This window comes from Abramis brama, assembly GCF_963993115.1.
Source record: "Abramis brama genome assembly, chromosome: 1".
NCBI classification, from domain to species: Eukaryota; Metazoa; Chordata; class Actinopteri; order Cypriniformes; family Leuciscidae; genus Abramis; species Abramis brama.
The window spans coordinates 27,294,912-27,317,979 of record NC_139963.1 but is presented as its reverse complement, the minus strand read 5'-3'; the positions used below and the strand labels follow the sequence as shown (position 1 = coordinate 27,317,979).

The 23,068-nt window shown below is 36.8% G+C and overlaps 1 protein-coding gene across 6 annotated transcripts in view; it reads right to left on the bottom strand.

Moving 5' to 3' along the window:
* Window positions 1-97: 97 nt before the first annotated feature.
* Window positions 98-23,068, bottom strand: part of usp7 (ubiquitin specific peptidase 7 (herpes virus-associated)) — a 28,008-nt gene continuing 5,037 nt past the window's right edge. For 3 of the 6 annotated variants that reach the window (XM_084109954.1, XM_084109957.1, XM_084109956.1), the window contains exons 6-31: window positions 22,900-23,008; window positions 20,873-21,003; window positions 19,382-19,436; window positions 17,871-17,951; window positions 17,691-17,781; window positions 17,362-17,444; window positions 16,702-16,811; window positions 16,152-16,329; window positions 13,343-13,487; window positions 13,015-13,145; window positions 12,663-12,797; window positions 8,742-8,843; window positions 8,526-8,631; window positions 8,274-8,366; window positions 8,080-8,147; window positions 7,261-7,361; window positions 7,018-7,171; window positions 6,865-6,932; window positions 6,657-6,765; window positions 6,471-6,548; window positions 6,244-6,344; window positions 4,504-4,603; window positions 4,216-4,335; window positions 4,039-4,110; window positions 2,316-2,406; window positions 98-1,565 (exon numbers count right to left, since the gene is read on the bottom strand). In XM_084109954.1, coding sequence (XP_083966080.1) covers window positions 1,459-1,565; window positions 2,316-2,406; window positions 4,039-4,110; window positions 4,216-4,335; window positions 4,504-4,603; window positions 6,244-6,344; window positions 6,471-6,548; window positions 6,657-6,765; window positions 6,865-6,932; window positions 7,018-7,171; window positions 7,261-7,361; window positions 8,080-8,147; window positions 8,274-8,366; window positions 8,526-8,631; window positions 8,742-8,843; window positions 12,663-12,797; window positions 13,015-13,145; window positions 13,343-13,487; window positions 16,152-16,329; window positions 16,702-16,811; window positions 17,362-17,444; window positions 17,691-17,781; window positions 17,871-17,951; window positions 19,382-19,436; window positions 20,873-21,003; window positions 22,900-23,008 — 2,719 coding nt within the window. In that variant the 3' untranslated portion in view covers window positions 98-1,458. The remainder of the gene's footprint in view (window positions 1,566-2,315; window positions 2,407-4,038; window positions 4,111-4,215; window positions 4,336-4,503; window positions 4,604-6,243; window positions 6,345-6,470; window positions 6,549-6,656; window positions 6,766-6,864; window positions 6,933-7,017; window positions 7,172-7,260; window positions 7,362-8,079; window positions 8,148-8,273; window positions 8,367-8,525; window positions 8,632-8,741; window positions 8,844-12,662; window positions 12,798-13,014; window positions 13,146-13,342; window positions 13,488-16,151; window positions 16,330-16,701; window positions 16,812-17,361; window positions 17,445-17,690; window positions 17,782-17,870; window positions 17,952-19,381; window positions 19,437-20,872; window positions 21,004-22,899; window positions 23,009-23,068) is intronic. The other 3 variants (XM_084109955.1, XM_084109959.1, XM_084109958.1) reach the window with 1 other exon arrangement.

Below are 23,068 nucleotides of genomic sequence, written 5' to 3'. Positions count from 1 at the left end.
GAGAACCTGTATTGTATTTTTCTTCATATTACATGACACTAGCACAGCATTACAATCTAAACACCATCTCGAGTCAATTCTCCACGGACCATGGCTGTAGCTTTTATAGAAAATTTTATTCAACATACATTTTCCAGCAAAAAGGCAATATACAGGAAGAGTTGTCGTACACTGCTGCTACACGGAGGAATTAGACTGGAGAAAAAGGAGGAAAAAAAAAATCAAAAAAGATGTGATCTGCAGGTCATCTTTGTACTGCACTTAAACGAGACAAACTGTTGCAATTAGTTAAGGGAAGAAAAAAAAAAAAAAATTAAACTGTCAGGATCCAAAATAAAACTACACACAATGAATATGAACATCTGAATTGATCTGTACCCAACAAATCTGTGTTTTTAATTTTACATGTTCATTCTTTAAATATACAATTTTAATTGTTTTTACAAAGCCAACTATGCACTAGGGAGCATTCCTTCTGTGCTTAAAGAAAAAAAAGTTTGTATTGGTTCATTAATGCTGGTTTCTCTATGTCCCAAACCAGTCTATTATGCGTCTGCAGCCTCGTGCCAACAACAGTACAACGAATCTGGAGCCGTCAGCAAGCGACCCCTCCCTCCCCAACAGAATAATCCCACAGCCAGTGACAGAGGAGCTAAAGAAGGGGGGGGGACCTTATGGAGAGAAGGGGGAAAAAAAGAGAGAGGGAGAAACCCAAAGGGATATGCAAATCAAACTCCAACCAAAGATTACATTTAACAGTGCTGAAAAATGTAAAACCTTGGGATTATTAAGTGCCAACGTGCAAGATGAAGTACAGACAATTTATTTCATTTTTATTTATTTTAAAACAGATGCTGTGGCTCTTTACTTTATTATACAGGATTTCCAAAGACGACAAACTGAATTTCTCCAACCAAACTAAGTGAGAAAGAAGAATTGTGTAAACATGAAAATTGACTAGTTGCACTAAGGAACCAGAAAATGAGACAACCATGTCAGGGCAACTAGCAAAAGCATCAGCCGTTTGCGGTGATTTTTTTTGTTGAAGGATGGAGGTATCCTTTTCATCTTCTGCAAATGACATAACTCCTCTTTCCATCGCCTCCACCTCACAATGCAGCAGCTTTCTTGCCGTAACAATTCTTTTAAAAACGAACTTAAAAAAAGAAAGAAAAACAAACAAAAACAACGAAAAATAAAAATCAAAACAAAATTCTAGGACATACTGTTCCCCCTTTCTTGTTAAAATCCAATTCATTCTTCCAGACAAATAGGCAGTCAATAGTTAGAGAAGCCAAATCGAACAGCCTCAAAAGAAAAACAGGAGCATCAGCAGTCACTCCATTCGCTGAAGACTTCATACATGGTGCCTGTGTACCCAGACAGCAGGTGTTAAAAGTGGTGCACACAAGAGGTTTGGTTAAAGTCTTTAGTATCGTTGGTTAGAGTGGGGGCTTGTCAGTTGTGAATCTTGATCGCTTTTTCCAGGTACGTGTAGCGACCTCTCTTTGGAGCTTTGTTGAAGTGGTCGAGCCCTAACCAAGGCCTCGGGTGTGACATGTTCCCTGATGAAGTACAGAATATGACAAGGTTTAGGAATGCACGATATATCGGCCACCATATCGGTACCGGCCGGTAATGTTACCATTATTGGCCTGATAAGACATTTTGGCAGATACATTAAAGCCGATAAATTACGGATTATTTCCTTCAGCCGAGTCATTTCAGATGCGCATTGTTCACACTGATGGTTTTGAAATGCTTGAAATATGATTGGAATCACTTTGCGAAGGAAAATACAGTTAAGTGCAACATGTGCAGCGCAAGTCTGTCATACATGCTACATAAAATTATAATGAGAACTATAAAATAATGTGAATTCTTTGTGCAGATGCGTTTAAGAGCATTGATCACAGTTACACCTTCATGACTATCCCAGTCAAGTTATTCAAAACCTTTTGTTCTGTGCAATTGTAATTTGTAATGTATGCTTATGTCGTTTATATCTGTGATTTATCCCATATAGGATGCGTTTGTAAAGTTAATGAAGTAATAAAGCACGTCAGTTTATCGGTAATCATCTATTGCTTCAGCGCACGCAGCTCAAACAGCAGTGCTGTTATTTGAAACGGTAATATTCATTTTAGCTGTTTCTTTTTAAAAAATATTGATGCATTATTAATAACTAGCACTTTTGTTTTTCTTGTATTCTTTTCTAGTTAAAATCATTTTATTATTGTCCAGGCGAAGGCTAATCCATTTTATTTATCCATGGCACATGTATACTGATTTGAGGAAAAAAAAGAGCGACATACCTGGCTGTGGCTCAAAGTCTTTCAGATTCACCTCGTAGTCTTCCTCGTTGATATACTGATGCCGGCCCATCATGACTATTGCAAACTTGAACTAAAAGAAAATAAAACCATATTCATTTATTTTATAATGACTGGTGGTCTGGGTGAAACCTAACTTGGGTCTGAATCAGGACTGTGATCTGCTAAATAGTGACCATGGTTCATTTACTTTTTTCTTCTTTCTACATTGTCTACAAGGCACTTTGTCTAAACTATTTATTTTCATTTGAAGGACATAAAGTCCTTTAAATTTAGTCAATATTTTGGTGTCATTTAACTGTCAGAAAATGGAAATAAATACAATTTAATCATTTAAACCTTAAATGTTTCGATCATTATTACATATTCAGGTCTTCAACAAACCAGAAGGCGCATTTAAGATCTCTAAACTGCCCTGATATTTTAATAATTACAAAATAATAAAATTATATATTACACTAGATTTTGACATCATTGATGCATACATTCCAGTCTGTATATATTTTAGTAATTCAGGCACAAAAATAGTCAAAGCACTGTAATACTTCCATCAAATAATTTGAGTCACTATATAACAAAAAAAAAAAAAAAAAAAAAAAAAAAAAGTAATAAGTAAAAGTTTAAAAAGTAACAATATTTTAATTTATAGCCATTTTATCGTGTACAACAATTTATTATAAATAGTTTAAAATAGGGAAGCAGCTGTGCGACTCCGTGTAAGTGATTGCATCTCAAAATGCATTTATGATGCAAAATTAATGTAAACGGTCAGTTATGCCTAAGGGATTAGACAGTCAGGACAAACATCTGATGTGTCAAAATAGAGCTGTACATTAGTGTGAATGTGACATTAGATCCGTTGGCATCAGTAATAATTCAGCAGCAGCAAAGCTGAGAAAGAGAATAATCACTCACTGTTCTTGGCTGGAAAATGTTCAGATACTGAAACCACTCTTAGATACGGAACACACTGTTTAATGCTAGTAATATTAATTATAATATTAGTAACTAGTATTAGAAACTAGTAATTGTTTCTTTGTTCCTCTTATTATTTACTCTGCTTGCATGTTCTGAAACTACATTTAAAAGTTCTTAAAAGTTAAAAATTAAATCAATTGTATGTCATGTAAAACGTAGCTACTTATAGTTACATACGTAATTAAATAAAAAAAAGTACAAATAAATGTAAGATGTAAAGTTGGTAAACTAACTAATAAGAAAAGAAAAAGAAAAAAGTAGACCAAGAATGGTTTTGAATTGGATCGTTAAGTGCCTAAAGATTCCCACCACTAGTTTAAAAACAACAGTAATTTATGAAACGGATACACCTTGCAGAAGTTGAAATCATGTGCGTGTATCCTATGCCACTTATGAATCGCATAGCCTTACATTACTCTTAAAAACAATTTTTCATCATCATTAAAAAAATCAAATTGTTAGCTGAGAGCGTTGTCATCCGATCCACCATTAAACGATGCTAATATGATTGTGCACTTGCTTTGCAGGAAATCATTAAACCATGTCATGTCCAAGGTAGTATTATGACTGACACATTCTCATCACATAGAGATTCAATATTGTTGCACAGGAAAATATAATTGCTCTATTATAGACCTTGGGTCACTAGTGACCTCAAGTTTGCATTTGTATCAGTGAATTTTCAAAGCTGGCAATGTTTTTGCACATTAACATTTGCTGCTCTTACCTTCTCAAACTCTTTCTCCTGAATGTCAAGCATGCTCTGAATTCTCTTCATCACTTCTCTGAAGGGTTCCCCCTGCCACAATAAATGCACGCATTAAAAAGGACACGACACATGCAAACCGAACAAATGACCACAATCCACCTACACATGCACTCAGCGAACACTCAGCTAACACACCTGACGGATCTTGAGCAAAAACGGAATTCCGAATGTCCCGAAGACTTCCTTGTGGAAATGTGCAACTGGAATCAGCATTTCATTCTCCTTGTCCAGCTCAACCTGGTCGAGAGGGATTTCCTGCCACGAAAGACATTAAACTTGTTTCAAGGGAACAGCATCCACAATTAAGTGGCAACTCTCAGATTCCAAATCATTTTAAGAGGCTTTACTAGGGAATAGATTCTTTGTTGTGCATATCAGTGAATGATGGGATTTGAGGGCTGATGAGTATCAGCTCATCCTTACCTCTATTCTGAATGTTCGACTGGCTGCTGGAGATAAACATTCTAGCAATTCATCTTCCTGGTGAACCCCAATAATTTTGTAGCTGACAATTTCTAACAGCCTATAAGAGCAAAAGAGAGAATGATATCAGTTGTGGCAAGTGAAAGGAGTCAGAATTATGAACACTCTGTGACTTGTACAGCAGCATCACTGAGTGATTAAAGACAACTGGCTGATTTTCCTCAGGATCATCAGTTTGTAATGCATTCACATTCAAGAGATCTATAAGGCTCATCAATTTCAAAACACGCAAGGTGCATTAACATTGCATAAAACATCAAATGTCTCTATGCTTCTATCTATAGCAAGAAAATGTAACGCTTGGAAATTCTTATGTATCCCTTTGTACTTTGCACATTACTGTTGAACAGTTTGGGGTCAGTGGGATTTTTCATTTAATTGATCAGAAGTGACAGTCTTTAACAAAAGATTTCCATTTCAAGAGTTAAATTAAATGCTTCTGTAATACTACTTTTCCTATCCGTAGTTGAGATAACATATGCACTTGAGAAATGTCATTTTGTAATAGCTTTTGTCCTAAATGAGCTCCTAACTGAAAATTGCCATGGTTACATGGTAACAGATAAGATAGGATTCTAAAGTTAGGATCTTTCTGTAATGCGCTCCTTGTTTTTTATGCAGATGCCTCACTGCACCTTTTTGTACATATATATGGAAAATTATACAGAAAATTAAGTATAGGAGGGTTGGGCCTTTATACTTAAAATGCACTTATACTTTAAACTAACACTTTAATTTAGGGTCCAATTTTCACTATTAACGTGCATATTACTAGGATATTGGCTGTTTATTAGTACTTATAAAGCATATATTAATGACTTGTTCTGCATGACCATATTCTATCTACATCCCTTAATCCTACCCAATACCTAAACTTAACTACCTTACTAACTATCAATAAGCCGTAATTAGGAGTTTCAGGCAAAGGTCATAGTTAATTGTGAGAATTGGACCCTAAATGTAAGTGTGCCAATTTTTCCTATTGTACGGAACTCATATGGAACTGTGACCCCAAAACAGAGGTATGTACCGAACAGTGACTTCTGTGTAACATTACACCCCTAATGTGTGTGTATGTTATTTTATTTATTTATTTATTTATTTTTATATTTATATTTATATTTATATATATATATATATATATATATATATGTGTTTGTGTGTGTGTGTTTAAAATGCAATGTTAATGTTTATAAGGCATGTCTCAATGCATTTTGATATCTTAAGTTGGATTTCTGCAAGTTGTACTGTATCTTTCAACATATCTTCTGATGTTCATTCATGTTTATTTCATGCTGTAACTGTTAGTAAACAGAAGAGATGATCGGTTCTTGGTGCTGCCGATTCGCTTGAACTGAGGTACCACAGCCATCTGTCGCCATATTAAAGACGGTGTTTATTGTTTGAATTTCATAATAAAATGGGCAGAATTTAAAAGCTCAGACTTTGTTTCATATAAAAAGTAAAAAAGCTCAAAGCTTATTGCGGTTTATTGGATGGGAGATGCTACATAGTTTTGTTTATTCATCAACTGAAAACAGCATAGACTAAAAGATCGATTCATGGGATTTAAGAATTGATAGTTCATAAAAAAATTATTTTAATTGAGAAAATTATAACAGGAACCGTGTTTCCATTATTCAGGGCTTTCAATTTTCACTGAAATGAGAATAAACAGACCTCAGCTTCTCTGAGCCTTTGTCTGAGAGCTCCACTGCCTTTTTACATTCCTCCAGAAGGTCCCGAACACAGCCATGCTTGTCAGGGTACAGTGTGATCTCCTAATGCAACGGGGGATAAAATATTCACACTGATAAGTGTGCTAAACATGCGGAAAACGTACATTATGTAAATAAGTAGGGTTAACTGGCATAATTCAATGTAGAATTACTGCAGCACGTTCTTACCTCCTCTCGAAACATACTGTTGAGCCATATGGCTTTGAAACTCCTCCTGTTCTCAAAGTCTGTGATCTTCATCTTGAGCTGTGGGAGGAAAACCATGAATAAATCAGATGCCCCGAACGTAACGGCTTAGCAGATCTCATATTCCCTTAGAGGAGTGCCAAGTGGAAGATAAGGCCTCTCTCTCACCTGCTGGTAGTAGAGCTTCTTAGGCTGCCGGGGCTTGAAGAACTGCAGCAGGTCTCTGAGAGTGCCTTCATAGTTGTGCCTGAGTGGGTTGCCTGGACCATCTCTGTACCTGAGAGGAAGGAGAATAAAAATTCAGGTTCATGGATGCAAATGGGGTGGGGGAGGGGGGGTGAAGAAGTACCATTAAGCTAAAAATTAGAAGACGTACCCCTGTGACTTGAAGAACTGTAGGAGCATGGGGTCAGTATTTAACCTCTGCGCAACAGTCTTTGCCACCTGAAAATGAACCAGGATGACAATTTTCAGAGGTTGCTTGCATTTCTCTATCTTTCTATCTATCTTTCTATCTATCCATACCAACCTGGAAGTAGTTCATTCGGTTTGACAGTGTCACAACAAAGCCTGGGTCATTGTGAATGGTCTTGTCACAGAAGATGACATCCACACGGTGGTACAAGTCTCTGAAGTAGTCTTTTGCAGTAGGCAGCTCACTGGTTTCATTTTCAGGATCGTCCCTGGTAGTGAAACGACAAAAGAACAATCAATTTCAAGGCCTTGTAAACCTGTGCAAAATGACCTAAGAATTAAGATGACGCATTCTTACTTCTGGAACACAATTATGTCTCCATCCATCAGCTCATCCAGAGCCTTGTCCAGGGAGACATCATAGTCTTGTATTCGCTCTGTTAAATTCGGTTTAACTTCCTGTAACAGAATAAATCATGTTTTAACTATAGGTCCCTATTTGAAGCCAATTCCTAGTTATGCAGAATGCATTTATACTAACCATTAAAATGCATGAAATACACCACAGCTCAAAAGTTTAGGACCTCCAAGGCTGCATTTATTTGATCAAAAATACAGTAAAAGCAGTAAAACTGTAAAGTATTACAATTTAAAATCTAATACTTTTTATACTTTTTAAAAAGTAATTTATTCCTTCAGAAATTCCTGATGGCACAACTGAACTTTCAGCAGCCTTTCAGTCTGCAGTGTCACATGATCCTTCAGAAATTATTCCAATATGCCAATTTGGTTATCAGGAAATATATTATTATGATCAATGTTCAAAACAGTTGTGCTGCTTAATATTTTTGTGAAACCTTGTGAAAATTTTTGCAGGCTTCTTTGATGAACAAAGTTTTATTTAATGCATCATTATTATTTTTATATTAATTTTAACCTCTTATTCTCATGTGTAAAAAATAAATAAATAAATTACTGACCACAAACTTTTGAACAGTAAATACAAACCATATATTTTCATGCTGCTCTAGTATAATGTTCTAATGCCTAAATTCAATTGTAGCATACAAATATGTTTTCAACCATACCAATTACTGATTACTAATGCATTTCTACTAACTATTTTCTATTTTTTTAAAAACACAAATTGATAGATTATTCAAACCAACAGTCTTACCTCATAGAGGATAAGGCTAGTTCCCTGCTGAAACCCTGCTCTTTCACACATAACGGGCAGCAAGTCTCCTGTTTGGGTCAGGGTTAGAATGGATTAAACGTAATAAAGGCGTTTAATAATTTATACTTCTGTTAAAATTAGATCTTTTAAACTTCATGAGAACAATCCTATTATATGTAGTTTTTATTACTCACGTATTTTACAGGATATAGGTGTGTAGATATGTCCACAATAATTTAAGCTTCTGGTTTTTGGATCATACATCTTCAAGAACAACATTACATCATCTGAAAATCAAAACCAAGGTTAAAAGGTTAATCAGAACTGAAAGATTTTTGTAGGCCTTTTGCTCTACATAAAAATAAAATGAAATGTGAAATATTTACAGACTAAAACATTAATGCTCTGAGTATATTCATAATATACAAGTACACATTGAAACTCACGGTCTTTGTCGAACTTGGGTAACGTTGCGCCACTGGAGGCCATTTCTGGATCTACAGTTTCTAGAAATATTGTCCATGGGTTCTCGTTATCGCTCAAGTCGATCATCTGTTTGTGACATTGACATACACAGCTTTATTCTCGCATTAAGAGCAAAATATGAAATAAGAATGCTATAAAAAGTACGGATATTTAAAAATATGAGCGCACAGACTTACAGACTTGTTGCAATCTGCTTCATAATCCAACATGGCCGGCCGTTTAGTGCCGTTGCTTCTGGCCTGCATTGGCCACAGTCTCATCTGGTCCTGCGGGAAACCCTGGAGGAATTGAAATTCATTGAGAGCATCTCCATGGACAAACCAGAAAAGAAATGCAACTAACCTCAGGCATTAAGTGAATACCAACAAAATGAGAATTTGTCCTAACTAGCCTAATGCAGTTTCATTTCAAAATGAATGTTGCTGAATTTAAGGATTTGCCAGCTCCCAGAATGCATTGCAGCATTAATAAATTATGTGGTTACTGTAGCAGGATTATATTTTTGCTGTTTGCTGACTGTCATCAGTTATTTGCTGTGTGGTGATCCTCATTTTTACACTGTCTGTTGATTGTCACCACGAATCAGGTTTCAGCATTCAGGGTTGAGGTCTATGTATTAGGGCTGGGGTAAACGATTTAATTAAACGATTAGTCGGGCGATTATTTTATCGATTAGTCGACTAATCTAACGACTAATTTGAATTAATTATCCTGTCTATTATTCGCATATCTCTGTCGAACCGTTACTCCGATGGATTTCAAACTCGACAGCTGTCTGGGCACGAGTAAGTGCAGTGCCAAGTTTGACGTTGTTTGGATGAGAAATGCAAAAGATATTGTTAAATATATCAGTAAACGAAGCACTTAGAAGGTTGTGGTTTAAAAAATGAACATTCTGACATACACACTGTCAGCTACAATGTTTACTTCTGAATAATATAGTATAAACGTGATAAATCCATTTTGATCAATTTGAGTAAAAAATGTGTTTTCTTTACCAAGAAAGTGGCAAGATGAAAACCACTATTTTCTGTTTCAAACTTTCACATAGCATCTTTAGGTTATAATAACATAATTCAAATCCAGATTTTGATTTTCAAAGATTTATTATAAAAACAGATTATTTTTCCCCAAAAAATGCAATAAATTCATGACACTTTTTTTTTTAAATGCAATTAATCCATTGAATCAATATAAAAGTTATTTTTCATATTGAAACTGTTGAAAATACACAACAAAATCAGTTGATCCACATATGACAGCCTCTGAACTCGGTCAATAACGTTACTAATCTTATATTTAGCACGTACTGGACTAAACATAGGCTACATTCAATCAGCCATCGCTAAGAAATACCTTCTGAAATTTTTGACGGTGATCAGCTGTAAAATGGTCCTGCTCGGTTTTCGTTGACTTTGAGTACAAGAATTGAAAGGTTTTTAAAAGATCCCCTGGGGTTAACGTGTCAGCATTCGACATAAGTTTGATGCTGTCGTGTGAGAACAAGCAACAGTCGGCATTTCTCTTCCTCCTGCGTGCCTCATCTTCTTAATCTCCTCACGTAAATGATTAGATTTCGATGGCTTACGTTTCTTCCCTACGGCAGAATCCACCACAGGTTCATCAATGCCATCAAATGTATTCATTTTTTTTTGTTTGTTTGTTGATCAAAAAGTGCAAAGTAGATAAGGAAAACTAGGATGCCGGGTGTATTCAAAGCACCACCGTTACTGTTTACAATGCGTGGAATGGTGCGCTGTGATTGGTTGAGCGGATTTATCACATTCTGCAGAGAAAGGAGACTGGCGTTTGTCGCGGTTTGGAAAGAAAGGGAGAAAACATGACAGAATAACACGGCGGGCGGTGTGTGTGTGGCGAGCTGTACCTCCGGGAATGGTAAAAAAATAAAAAAATAAAAATAAAAATAAAGAAGCGTCGATGCAAAAAATATGACATCATCGATGCACCGCTACAGCACTACCATGTATGAATGTCCCTTTCACACATAAGCCGATTTTCCACCTTTGGGCCGAACGGTTCTAAGAACGATAAGGAACAGTTCCAGTTATGTTTCCACTTAAGCCTGTTACGGCACGATTACAAACTGAACGTTTCATTGCGGTTGGCTAACAGGAACCGTGCTGGTAGAATACATGTATCGACGTCGCCACTTGGGATTGGCCACTTGCCTGGCTACCAGTTTGTCTGCAGCTGGCTAGGCACGCTATTTAAAAGATGTAAACAAATAAATATCTGATTATCCTCTATAACGCTATTAATATCACATATCATCAATAAACCCTTGCGTTACCTAGGCAAAGACTGATGCATTTATATTACATTCCAAAGAGCGGCTGTTATCAGCACCACAGTGGAAAATGAAACCATATCCGTACAGGCTGGCCCGGATCGGCACGGAATGGAACGGTTTGGCCCGACGGTGGAAAAGCAGCTATACAGTCTTTACTGGTAAATTACCGTTAAGGGGTCATGTGCGAACAAAACCTTTTCAAAAATACCGGTAAATCTGTTCTGGCAAATTACCAGTATAGAGAAGTTGTAACATTACCAGTATGACGCTATGTGAACAAAGAATGAAGATAACCGGTATGAGCACATACATGGTCAGAACGCACTGACTTCCCATGGTCAGGGAAGCACCGATACCAGTATCAGGCCCAATTCTGCGCTTGTGTACTGTGGTACTCATTAAAATGCTCTGATACCAACAACCGATACCACGCAGCGTGTGTTACAGTGCTTGTGACAAAGAAACACCAACAACAGAGCAAACAGAGAGCAGAATGGATGTATCAGGTAAGGATGTCTATGAATTAAATGTAATCGAATTAATAGAATGTTAAACTAATTAAATGTTTACACCTAAATAGCAGCGGCACAGACTCATTGAGCTCATACCCTTTTCAGACATCGCTGGAAAGTTTGCAGTTCGGTCGGATATGGCAATAGCAAAAGGTACAAGGCACATATTACTAATGTTAACTGATGGTAAAGAGAGAGCGCACTTCTATTGCATGCTCTTGATTGCTGACTGATTTACCACACATGCGGTATATAAAACTAAAATGTATGTGCAAGTAAAAACATGAACTGTTGCATGATTTGTGCATAACAAGTGGTTCCCTACATTACAGGAAGGCGGTACGGAAATCACATGAAGTTTTCAAGAGGTTTTCTGTGTGCGTGACCAAAAAGTTGCCTCTCAGACAGCACGAATAACCTATTAAATAGAGTTTTCTTTCATGGACAAATTCAGACAATATAGCAAAATGTAGGCAAGTATTCTTGTGAAACTAAAGGTGATGATACACAGGGCATTGCCTGTAAACATTGCCTAGCAACATTTCTCAAAAAGTTGCCCTGTGTATCATCACCTTTAGACGGTTATGTCTTAAGTGAACGTAAACCGTTGAAAAGAAAATGCGTGTGTAACAGTATGTTGGATATGTGCAGCTCTTAAAGTAACAGCAGCAAAATAAGCCTACTGCTGTCTTTGTCCTCAATGTCAATCTAACAACAAAAGACAACCACTCACTGCACTTGACTGGTTGAGCCCTGCTGGAGCAGCTCTAAGTATTCACAATTAAATTAAAGATAAAATAGTGAGAGAGCAATAATATGATCAGTGAATGTAACAGTAGCTCCTATAATACATTTTAACAGGCATAATTAGGCATGAAAATAACTGAAGGAAATATCTATTTGCTAAGCACACTAATTTGATTTATACAAAAAAAAATATTGGTATCAGACTCGTTCTGGAAAAAGCGGTAACGGTGTTAATAAGAAGTCTGCTTTGGGCTAATCAAAGTTCTTATGGCGATGACGCTGCACTGCAGTTTATTATAAGTAACAAACATTTGTTTCTAACTTTTTTGCATTGTGAATGAATAAAGATTGGTAAAACCATGTAGGATGATTAAAAAAAGTTGCTTGAGCAAACTCAATCTGAATGCATGTTTCCCTGATTTTTAAAGTTTTTTTTTTTTTTTTTTACTAAATTCCTTTTCTAACATTGTAAGGATATGAAAAGAGAAAGAAGTTATCCAAGGAACTTGTTTCAAGTGAAGGCTCACCATGGTCTGTGAAAGGTTCTGGACAAACTCAGCCAGAGTGGAGCTTTTCAGAACCTTGAACACTGTGTATTTTACTTTCTCCTCATCATACATGTCATTGCCCTGATGTCCACAGAACTGATCTTCTGTCACCATCTACAGGAACACAGAGGATGGTTTAAACAAACACAAAGTAGCTTGGAATTATTTTACAAATCCAACTCTAAAGATCTAAACATAAGGCCTATGCCAACATGACCTGAAGTGACCATTTTATCTGGCACACCAAGTGGACAAATAAGTCTTCCATTTAGAAGGGACATTTGCATTCCCAAGAATAATTGGTTTGGTTGGACATAATGTGGCTCCATACCTGTACTTGCATGTAAAGGTGAGCCTCCTGCCTCTCTTTTCTCTTCTGGGCTTCCACCCTCTTCTCCTCCTGCAGCCTCTCCACCAGCTGCTGGGGGATATCATTGTCTGTGACCGGCTGCAGGACCTCACCTGGACATGACAACAGCACTTATAAGCACAGATGGACAGAGGACAAGCACATGCCCTAAGATCCACAACCAAAGACAGGGTGGTTTTCATAAGAGCTGGATTGCAGTCAGCGTCTACAGGTCCACATTACCTTGTGCTAAAATGATAACATCATAAATTAACCTCACAGCAGGCTTAATTATGTTCATGGCACTCACTGAGCTTAGACTCTCTGATGTACACCAACATGTAAGCGTTAGTGCAGTGACGCACTGACAAGTCATCATCGTGACCACCGTAATTGTGTTCGATGGCCTCTTCTTTAGTGCACCGTGAAACGACATCATCGTCAAATTTACACCACTGCAAGAACAAACAAACATTACGTCTGGAAATAAAATGATGAAGGCATGTGGAAATTAATTGAATAAACCAGTCCAGAGAAAATCAAACAAAATGGCAAAGTCAAAACAATGTTTGCAACCAGACTAAACACTACAGCTAAAACAAACAAACAAACACAATGCAGGGCTCCAGACTATGAAAACTAGGGGTAAAATATCGACAGGGCGTTAGGGCTGTGATGGTGGCAGTTTTTTTTACCACCGCGGTGGTAATGGACCAACCACGGTGGCACAGTATATATATATATAAAATCAATTAATAAAATAATAATAATAATAATAATAATAAACGGAGGCTCAAACATCCATTTAGTAACAGACATGCGTGTTTATTTGAGCACTTCCGTCACTGAAACATCACACTAAAGCCTGTAAAGTATTGAAATAAATATCAGTAAATAATATTAACTTAAATAATATAATAGTTCAATATTTAAAAAAACATTCATTTATTATTTCCACACAAAGACGTGTGATATAGACCCAGCCTACCGCTTTGAGAGGGATCAGGGATGTGGGACACGAGCAGCAAGACCATCTCCTTTTTTTTATATACATCTTCATGTTTTCTACTTGTAAAAGGTCTGAAGAGTGAATTTTATCTTCCACAGAGGCAAGACATTTAAGCTATGTTTGATTTTGCGCTGCCAGAGAAAGCTAAACTAAAAATCACAAAAAAATGTGAAAAGCGCTTTATAAATTAACTTGACCTGCCTACTTTACCACAGTAATGAATGCAAATATAATAGGACTACTTTAAAGAAAACCAAAGGAAGACACGTTTATAGTCCCCTGCGAAAATGGGTGAGATGTGAGTGAAGATTTGGGAAAAGAAACAAGAGGTTCCATGTCCAGTGGAATAACTAATGGAATATTGTTAAATTCACTGATAATCGGGTGACCGGATCGCAAAACAGAATACAAAGCTTAAATTTATGGGCTCACGCACAACTCTCTCATTCGTCACAAATCCAAATGTTCCCATGGCTGCGATGTAACATTTAATTGCTAACCTATTATTTATTTTGTAAACAAAGCTTTGTGCTTCACTCCTGTCATAATATTCATGTAAAACAGCATTCACATACCAAAAAAAAAAGATTTTGGCGGACCACCGCCAGTGCTACTCAGCCACCGCGGTGGCGCATTACAACCGCGGACATAAGTTGAACATAAGTTAACTAGCATAGGAAAAGGAGGTTTTTAACAGAAGTGCAAGTAAAATAATAGATGCCCCAGCCACGTTTAAGTCCCAAGTCTGGACACACTTCGGCTTTTATACCATTGATGGGACAAACAGGTTGTCTAGACATCTTTGACACTCTTCACAGAGTGCTTAGATACACACAGGAGCGTTTGAAAGCAGGCGGATATCAGCAGATCCGTCAGAGCCGTTTAAGAATCCTCTAATAACGCTAGGGGGAATTCTGGTATCGTCACATTTTTTAAATACCAAAGTCTGTACCTTTGACAACACTATGGCCAGGTTTATTTTAAGGAAGCTGGTAAACACTGAGATGTTCCCAGGTTTAAATAAAAGAGGTTGGTAAATTTAGAAACGTATCCAGGTTTATTTAAAAGTCGATAAGCAGTTAAATGTGTCAGTTTACACACAAAGAAAAGTTTAAGCTTTCAAAATGTATAAGCATAAAATGTTTGATTAAATTAAACAAAAACATTTTGTGCGAAAAACAGTTTGGACTTGAATAAAGAGAGAAAACCTGCACTTAACCTTTTCAAAAGGCATTTTGTTTTCATAGTTCGACAGATGTCGTGATGTATTATTATAGGATTGTCTAGCAATATATCAATTATCGCAAAATTGCTTTATCGTGATATTATCGGTATTGTGAGCCATGTATTGTGTAACGTAAAGTACCCTGTTGATTACTACCCCTAATGAAAACTGTGGCACTGCTGCATCAAAGTTTTGGTTTTGCCAGTGCCTGATTTGGTTCATTTTTGTAAGGTGTAATATAATTCTGTCAAAACAATAATATTGTATGAATTATTACAAATTGCATGAATTAACCCTCTGGGCCTATTCACAGTAAAGTAATTTGAGACAAATCCAACTAATAGATAAACAAAAAAAATATGTATAATTTCATGTGTAAAGCCACAGTCGTCGAGTTACAACGGACCTGAACACAAAAGGTGGAAATTTAATTTGAATGGTTATATCTCGTACATTGTTTTTAAAGAAATGTGTATTTTGACAGTCTTAACACATCCAACGTGTTCATTTTCATACAAAAAAATGACAATTTTAGAATTTTTTATGTACTTCTTTAGTGTCAAAACAGACCCAAATGCAACAAATTGACTAACAATGTGAAAGCGTTTGTCACTTTTGATCAATTTAACGTATTCTTGCTTAAATAGGTATTAACTTATTGTCCCCAAACTTTTAAACGGTACCTTATCAATAAGCAACAACAGTGTGAAAACTAACAAAGACTATTTGGAGCAAAATTCAGTCTCAGTCTGGAGCCCTCCAATGCTTCAAGTTTTACTTTACTAAAATTAACAAAACATTTCATGCAACCACAAGCCACCCAAAAAGCCCACCCATTAACCACCATCAGAAAAGATAGGGACCCCTGAAATTAAAGGTTCTCACTATTGGTGCGGTGACACTCACTTTGCCGTCTCCTTTTGGATTAAGGTAGACGACGTAGTGGCCCCCGTGGTTGTCTCCGCTGTGCACCAACACGGCGTGGAGAATGTAGTTGGCTGGGTCTTTCACGTCTGGCTTCTGCAGAAACTCATCCAGAGGTAACTGCTCTGGGAATTCAAACCTGCAAGGCAAAACATCAAGCTCAGCCTCCATTTCTCTAGCATCATCTCAGAGAGAGTGAACAAGAGCTTATGCCAAACCATCTTAAAGTGCACCCTCCAGTCCATATCCAAGTTAGTGCTCAACATCATTTAGATGAGTCACTCTTAGAAGGATATTTTAAGTGCAATCTCCCTCTCCACAGGACAAGCATTTATTCTATCCTGATGCTAAATTCATCATTACATCACAGGAATAATTTCAGAAGTTTAATGAGTATCAGTTTCACTTGTTCTGTCACAAACTCTTCATCCATTATGACACGATAAATGTCAAAACGGCAGATCTAAAGCACAGAACATTACATCTACAACACATAAAAAAAAGTTGTTACCTGTCGTTTATCTTAATATTTTGGTCAGTCTGAGGGTCGTACATGAACCGCATGAGCTGTAGGTGCAGGATAGGAGGGAAGGTCAGGAACTTTACACCCTTCTCTGCCTCCTAGAAGACAAATGAACCACAAACAGCACTCCAGTTGAGTAAGTGCAAACATTAAAACCGGTATCATCCACAACACGCTGTATATTATTAGATAGAGTCGAGGCAGTCACATCACCAAAACTTCAGCTAAATTTAACAGAAAAATTAGGTGCATTGTCCATTGTAAATAGTGTAGTGATGCTTGAAGCACAGCTTACTCAGGTTACTTTAAAACCAAGCAGCTTTATATTGGTAAACGCTGTGAATTGGCAGGTTAAAAGTTTAAGATACTTGAATCCAATATGACATTTGTGTCATCCATTTCCAGTTATTTCATCCATTATGCTGCAAACTGGTATGCATCATATTTAAACACTGGTTTGTAGCACAAATAATTACCATTTCTGCACTGTTATTTTTCCTAGTTATTTACCTATAGCAGCTAATCAATTGGAAGCTTCGCATATTCAAAGAAAGTAGAAGACTGCATTTTACCGTACAAAGGTAAATGTGACTGCACTTTTAAGGTTTGGTTAGCTTGGATGGGTGATGAAGTATGCAAACCCCTCACCTGTAGACCATGCTCCCCTGCATCATATTTGTTATCCCCATCCAGCTGTTCCACAGCCACATAATCCTTGAATGACTCAAAGACTGCAGGGCAGAAAAGATGCATTAGTAACACACCTCTACCTCGAAATCTCAGACTGTGAGCAGTCCAACAACAATATTTTTCTTGAAACGGCTCAGCTGAATTAGCCAATTTTGTCAGATCAAATATCCATCATGGAACTCAGTTGCAAGATGTCAGAAAATTCATGCATTTACAGACCACATAACAAGAATGGCCTTCCTGGAACAGAAAAGCAAAGACGGAATATCAGAGAAAGCCACACTTACTGTTTTTCTTTCCTTTTATGCTGAGCTGGATGTCATAGTAATCCTCTATTCTTTCTGACCGATAGTCCACATGCTTACATTGGATGTAGGACTGAAATGGAGAAAACACCCAAATGTGGTATGGTTGAATCAATGAATCAGATGTAGATCGAAACCACAGAGAGAGTCCGGGTGACTTACCACCATCTTCCCTCGGAAGAGCTTTGGGATAGTACCCTCCACACATGTTCCTTTCATCTTGTTCTCTACATTGTCCAGCAACTATAATTGGCACAATCACAAAACAGTCATCAGGGTTCTTGCAGGTTTCAGCAAGTCAAATTTAAGACCTTTTTAAGACATTTTAAGACCATAAAGATTGAAATTTAAGACCTACACGACGCATTACCAAATAAATATTCAAATCAAAGAATTCATTTAATTTCAATGAATTCAGTAATTGAAAAAGCATTAATTTAATTTACAGATAAATCACATTAGTAACCTTCCACACCCAACAGCGTGTCAGAGAAAAGAACAGAATCAGATATAAATTTTTTATAGAAAACTGCATATTATACTGTAAAAAACACATAATTAGTTGATTTTAGTTGATCATAGTTGATCATAACTAGAGATGAAATGGCATGAACATTTAATTTCATTATTATAGTAACAAAAATGATCACGGTTATCACAGAATCATGTTCAAAAAGTATTAATACTATACAATGAAATTAATTCACCAAGTTTTATGTCGAAAACCAGGAAATAACAAATAAATTTAGCATCAATATGCACTTTTTGTTTACATAAACAATAAAATAATACCATTAAAAATGAACATTTTTAAAGTGTCTTGCATGTTATATACTAACATGTACACGTTAAAATAAAGGTTTGACAAAAAAGGTTTTAGAAAAAGATAAACCTCACATATTTCAGACTTTCAATAATTTTTTATAAAAAGAATGAGTCAAAAAAGATAAATTACTGACATTTACAATGTACTTTAGCTTATCTTTTATTATTAATAGTAAAATTCGGTCCTATTTTCCCGTCTGGCGTCTGTCGTTGCTATGCAACCATGCCCTGCAAAGAATTTTAGTGGCTAATAGATTTCCACCACCGAAAAACGCTTGCTGTAGCTCTGCTACAAGATTTATTTACCGAGAAGAGAAAAACACCCGTAGTGTTTGGGTGCACCCGCATCCTTCCTGTTGACTGAGCTTTCAGACAGCGCCTGGAAAAAAACGAGCGCGTCGCTTCAATTATGAGCACGCTTACCGCGCGCCTACATTTGAACGAACTTGAGCGCGCAAAAGACGCGATATGTGAACGGCCTCTTGGCGAGCGACGTGTTGGAGACCCCTGCTCTAGAGCTCCGCTTCGTAGGCTACGACTCGATACTTTTTTGCTACTTTGTAATAACTTTCTGCGGCCAGCGTTTCTGGAAATAAACGAGGGTAAACACTTTTTAAGACCTGACTAAATGAAATTTAAGACCGCAGATGAAAATCTGTCCGTTTTTAAGACGTTTTAAGGCCTTAAATTTAAAGTTCCGAATTTTAGACTTTTAAAGACTTTTTAAGACCCCGCGGGAACCCTGAGTCATGCTCATTCAATTTGACATGACTTATCCTTCATTTGATCAACAAGTTAAAGTTAAAAGAGAAAGATTCTACAGGATCCATGGAGATAGGGCAACTCACCACTCTGCACAATTCCTGTACATCGTGCTGCATGAAACTGTCTAGAGTCTCCCATCTGAGGAAATGGACAATTTTTAAATATAAACAAACGTATGGGGGGAAAAAAGGGGGATTCACATAAGTATACCCGACTATGAATAGAGCTTTTCTACTTCTACAATGGTATTGCTAACCAAAAACATTTAAGTCACATGGGGTGGGTTGCACCAATAAGGATTAAGTCTTAAATCTAGATTAAATCAAGGTTTATCAAATAATTCTGTTGCACCAAACTTTAAACCTTGTTTAAAAATAAGCAGGATTACCTTTACACCATTTTGATCCTGGATTTAATTTATATTTAAGATAGATTAACTTTAATCCTGTTGCTCCATAAATTTAAACTCAGATTTAAATCTCAATTAGGGATTAACTTTAAATTTACAGGTGAGGAGGTTTAAATAAAATAAAGTTCAACTACAATTACAATATGTGGCTGATTGAACCAAGACAGAAACAGGTGTTCATAACAAATAAAAATAAAGTGCATTGAGCCGGCGGAGTGTGATGGTCGTGGCGGCCAGTAAGCTTACGCCTGCTATAAAATCTGGGATGCAGATCCATCACTCATCTCTGTGCTTCTTTTCAAGAAAAGAAGAGGAATATATTTAGCAGCGGTGATGATGAGGTGAGCACAAGTGATCGCTGCCGCACTTCTCATTTCTCAGGGCCGATGGGCAGCGTTCAAACGGTCAGGTCGGCGCTGTCAAGAGCGGAGATGGTCAATCATGCCAGTTATTTTTTTTCTTATCTCAGTTGTTTTGTCATATGTTATGCTGCCATATTACTCCATTAATTGATACTATAAATATATTTACAGGCTTATAAAATAAGCACGTGCTGCCTCAATATTTTCATTGCCTGCTTGAGCAGTAAAGGTCTCTCTACGCAGCAGTTTATAAAGATGACATTTTAACACAAGTTTATTTCCTTTATCAACAAGAGCTTCTTATTTCAGAGTTTCTGGTGGTCAAAGAACAAAAGGAAAATTACTAATGGAATTACAATTACATCATAGCAGAAAAAATTAATCATAAATGGAGGTTTTTAAATCACAGGTGCAACAACTTGATTTAAAATAAAACTCAGATCAACAAATCCTTGATTAGCTCTAAACTTTGCTTAATTTAATCCTTTATTGTTGCAATCTACCCTTTAAGTCTAAGATCTGCCGACAATTGTACCTTTTCTACTTAAAAAAAGAAAAGTCATGTAGTTTGTAGAATTTTACAGGAAACTAAAATAATGTTCACTTAACAGGGGGAAAAAAAAAATTACAAAAATTCTTACGAAGACCAACAACAGAGTATAAAACATATTCAAGGAGAATGACAAGGAACAACATGAAACCCACACTTCACATCTTGCTTAATGTCAACAGGCAGACGTGTCATGTGTCAGTGTCTGATTCACAGTGCTTGTAAACTTGGACATTCAAAACAAAAAACTTACCCAAAAGACTTAGTCAGCTTCTTTGTCCCAACAGGCTTATCGCTGTGCTGGAGCTCATAGAACACCCTCTGCAGGGCGAGGGGAACGCTTTTAGAGGAATCATCTCCCTCAGTGGGCATCATATAAACTGCCTAAAAAGCAAATAAAAAGCAGGTTCTCTGACATATGCAAAGCATCAACCTGTGCTTTATTTTGAAAACATTTAAATAAACAATATGCTATTAAAAAAAATAAAAATAAATAAAACAACTCTTCCACTGACCCAGAGCTTACATAATCAATTTGAAAAATAGACAACCGCCACATAAATGTGAAGCAGTGTTTCCCATACATTAACTAGACTGTGGCGATAATTTGTCCTGCCACGGTCTCAAAATTAACCGAAAATATAATGCCCGGAAAATGTGAATATATATGACCAGGAAATGTAACGTCTCTTAATACCCCCGCAGCAGACAAATAACTGCTCTGGCGAGTGAAAGGAGCCTTCTGCCAGCAAAGGGACACACTGATACTGGCTCTGATTAGGGATGGGACGGTGTGAAAATTTCATCTCACGATTATAGTGACCAAAATTATCGTGATAATCAATATTATCACGGTTTTGTTAAAACGAGATGAAAGTGTTCAAAAAGAACTGATGCTCACACTGAAACAACAAATAAAACAAGCAGCTCTATGCACTTTAAGCAAGATTCCATTCTGTGGCATGACCGTCGTCAATAGCAACGCATTATAACGGCGCACATCCATGTATCACAACGGACGCGCTCTCTCGTTTCATTCAAATACAACTTGCCGTCTTGCGTCTCAGTTTTTGATTGTATTGAAAATGAAATCAGAGTTGATTTGTTTACAGAGTTTGATAATATTGTTGATCATCTTGTACGCTGTACAAAATAGATTTATAAACAGGTAAGATTTAAAACAACCTCAATTCAATATGTTCCCGTAATTATGTGGTAAAAATCTGTGTAATAAGTGTGCAATGATATACATTATTATCCCTTAAATGTCACTCTTAATAGTGTTTGAACTTGTTCATTCGTCTTTGGCTCGAAGCCACTTGTTGTGAACTTTTCTTCACAGAAGCTTCAGGTTTATTTCAAGTGAGTAAGATCAAATATTTCGACTCAAAACAACATTTTGTGCCCAATTATTTCCCAGACGTAGTTTTGGTATTGAGGTCAAAGTTAACTTGCCTTGCGTTCGCTATAAACAGTGGGTGATGGTCACACAAGACGACTCAGCAGATTTGAAGTGTTTCCCCCCTATTGTAATGACCATCCTCGATTAAGTTTCACTCAGGACTTTTGTAAAAGCCAAAATATGACCACACCTCAGATTTGGTCCTCTTAAAAGGCTGAAAAATCTCCCGAGCACGGTCACTGCCTTCCGCCATTCCTTCTCGAATAAAAAAACAACAACAACATTGCGCACTGCGGCTGTGTCAGACTGTTGCTGGCTGGACAGGATTTACAGTGAGTTATTTAAATCGCGATAATCAAACACGGTTTTAATGATAATTAAATTTTAAACGATAATACTAACCGTCAGTACATTTTATCGTGGTTTATAGTGAAACCAGTAATCATCCCATCCCTAGCTCTGATAAGCAGTATTTTCTCTTATTGCTTCACATTTTCTTTCCAATATAAAGTGAATCCCCATCCGGTGAGATGTATGACTCTAATAAGAACCAAACATTACCAATAAGACTCAAAATATGGCCACACTTGGCTGCACCTGAAAGCAGACTGCATCATCTCTCATCACCTCAACATAATGCATCTACTTCAGTTAGGTGAGGGATGCAGTAGGAAAGTAGGCTGTATTCCACTGGAGCTTATGGCAGGCAATGGAAAATCAATTTGCAAAGTAAGAATACTGTTTTTAATAGTCATTTAACTCATGCACATCCCAAGCAAACATCTAATTATGTGATACATACTGCATTCTGTAAGAATATTGCAAAAAAAAAACAGATTAACAAAACCTTCTGACTGTGATAATAAAAGATGTCTCACCCGCCGAAGCTGGTTTGTGAAGAAGAGAGTCTGAAGTAAGCTGTTCATGTAACATGTGGCTCCTTGATTCTTCAACCCCACGTAACCAGTGTGTTTCTTTGAATCCCAGCTGTAAGTAAAACAGTGACATCAGCTATCGTCGTAAAAGCTTGTCAACATCGAAAACGTC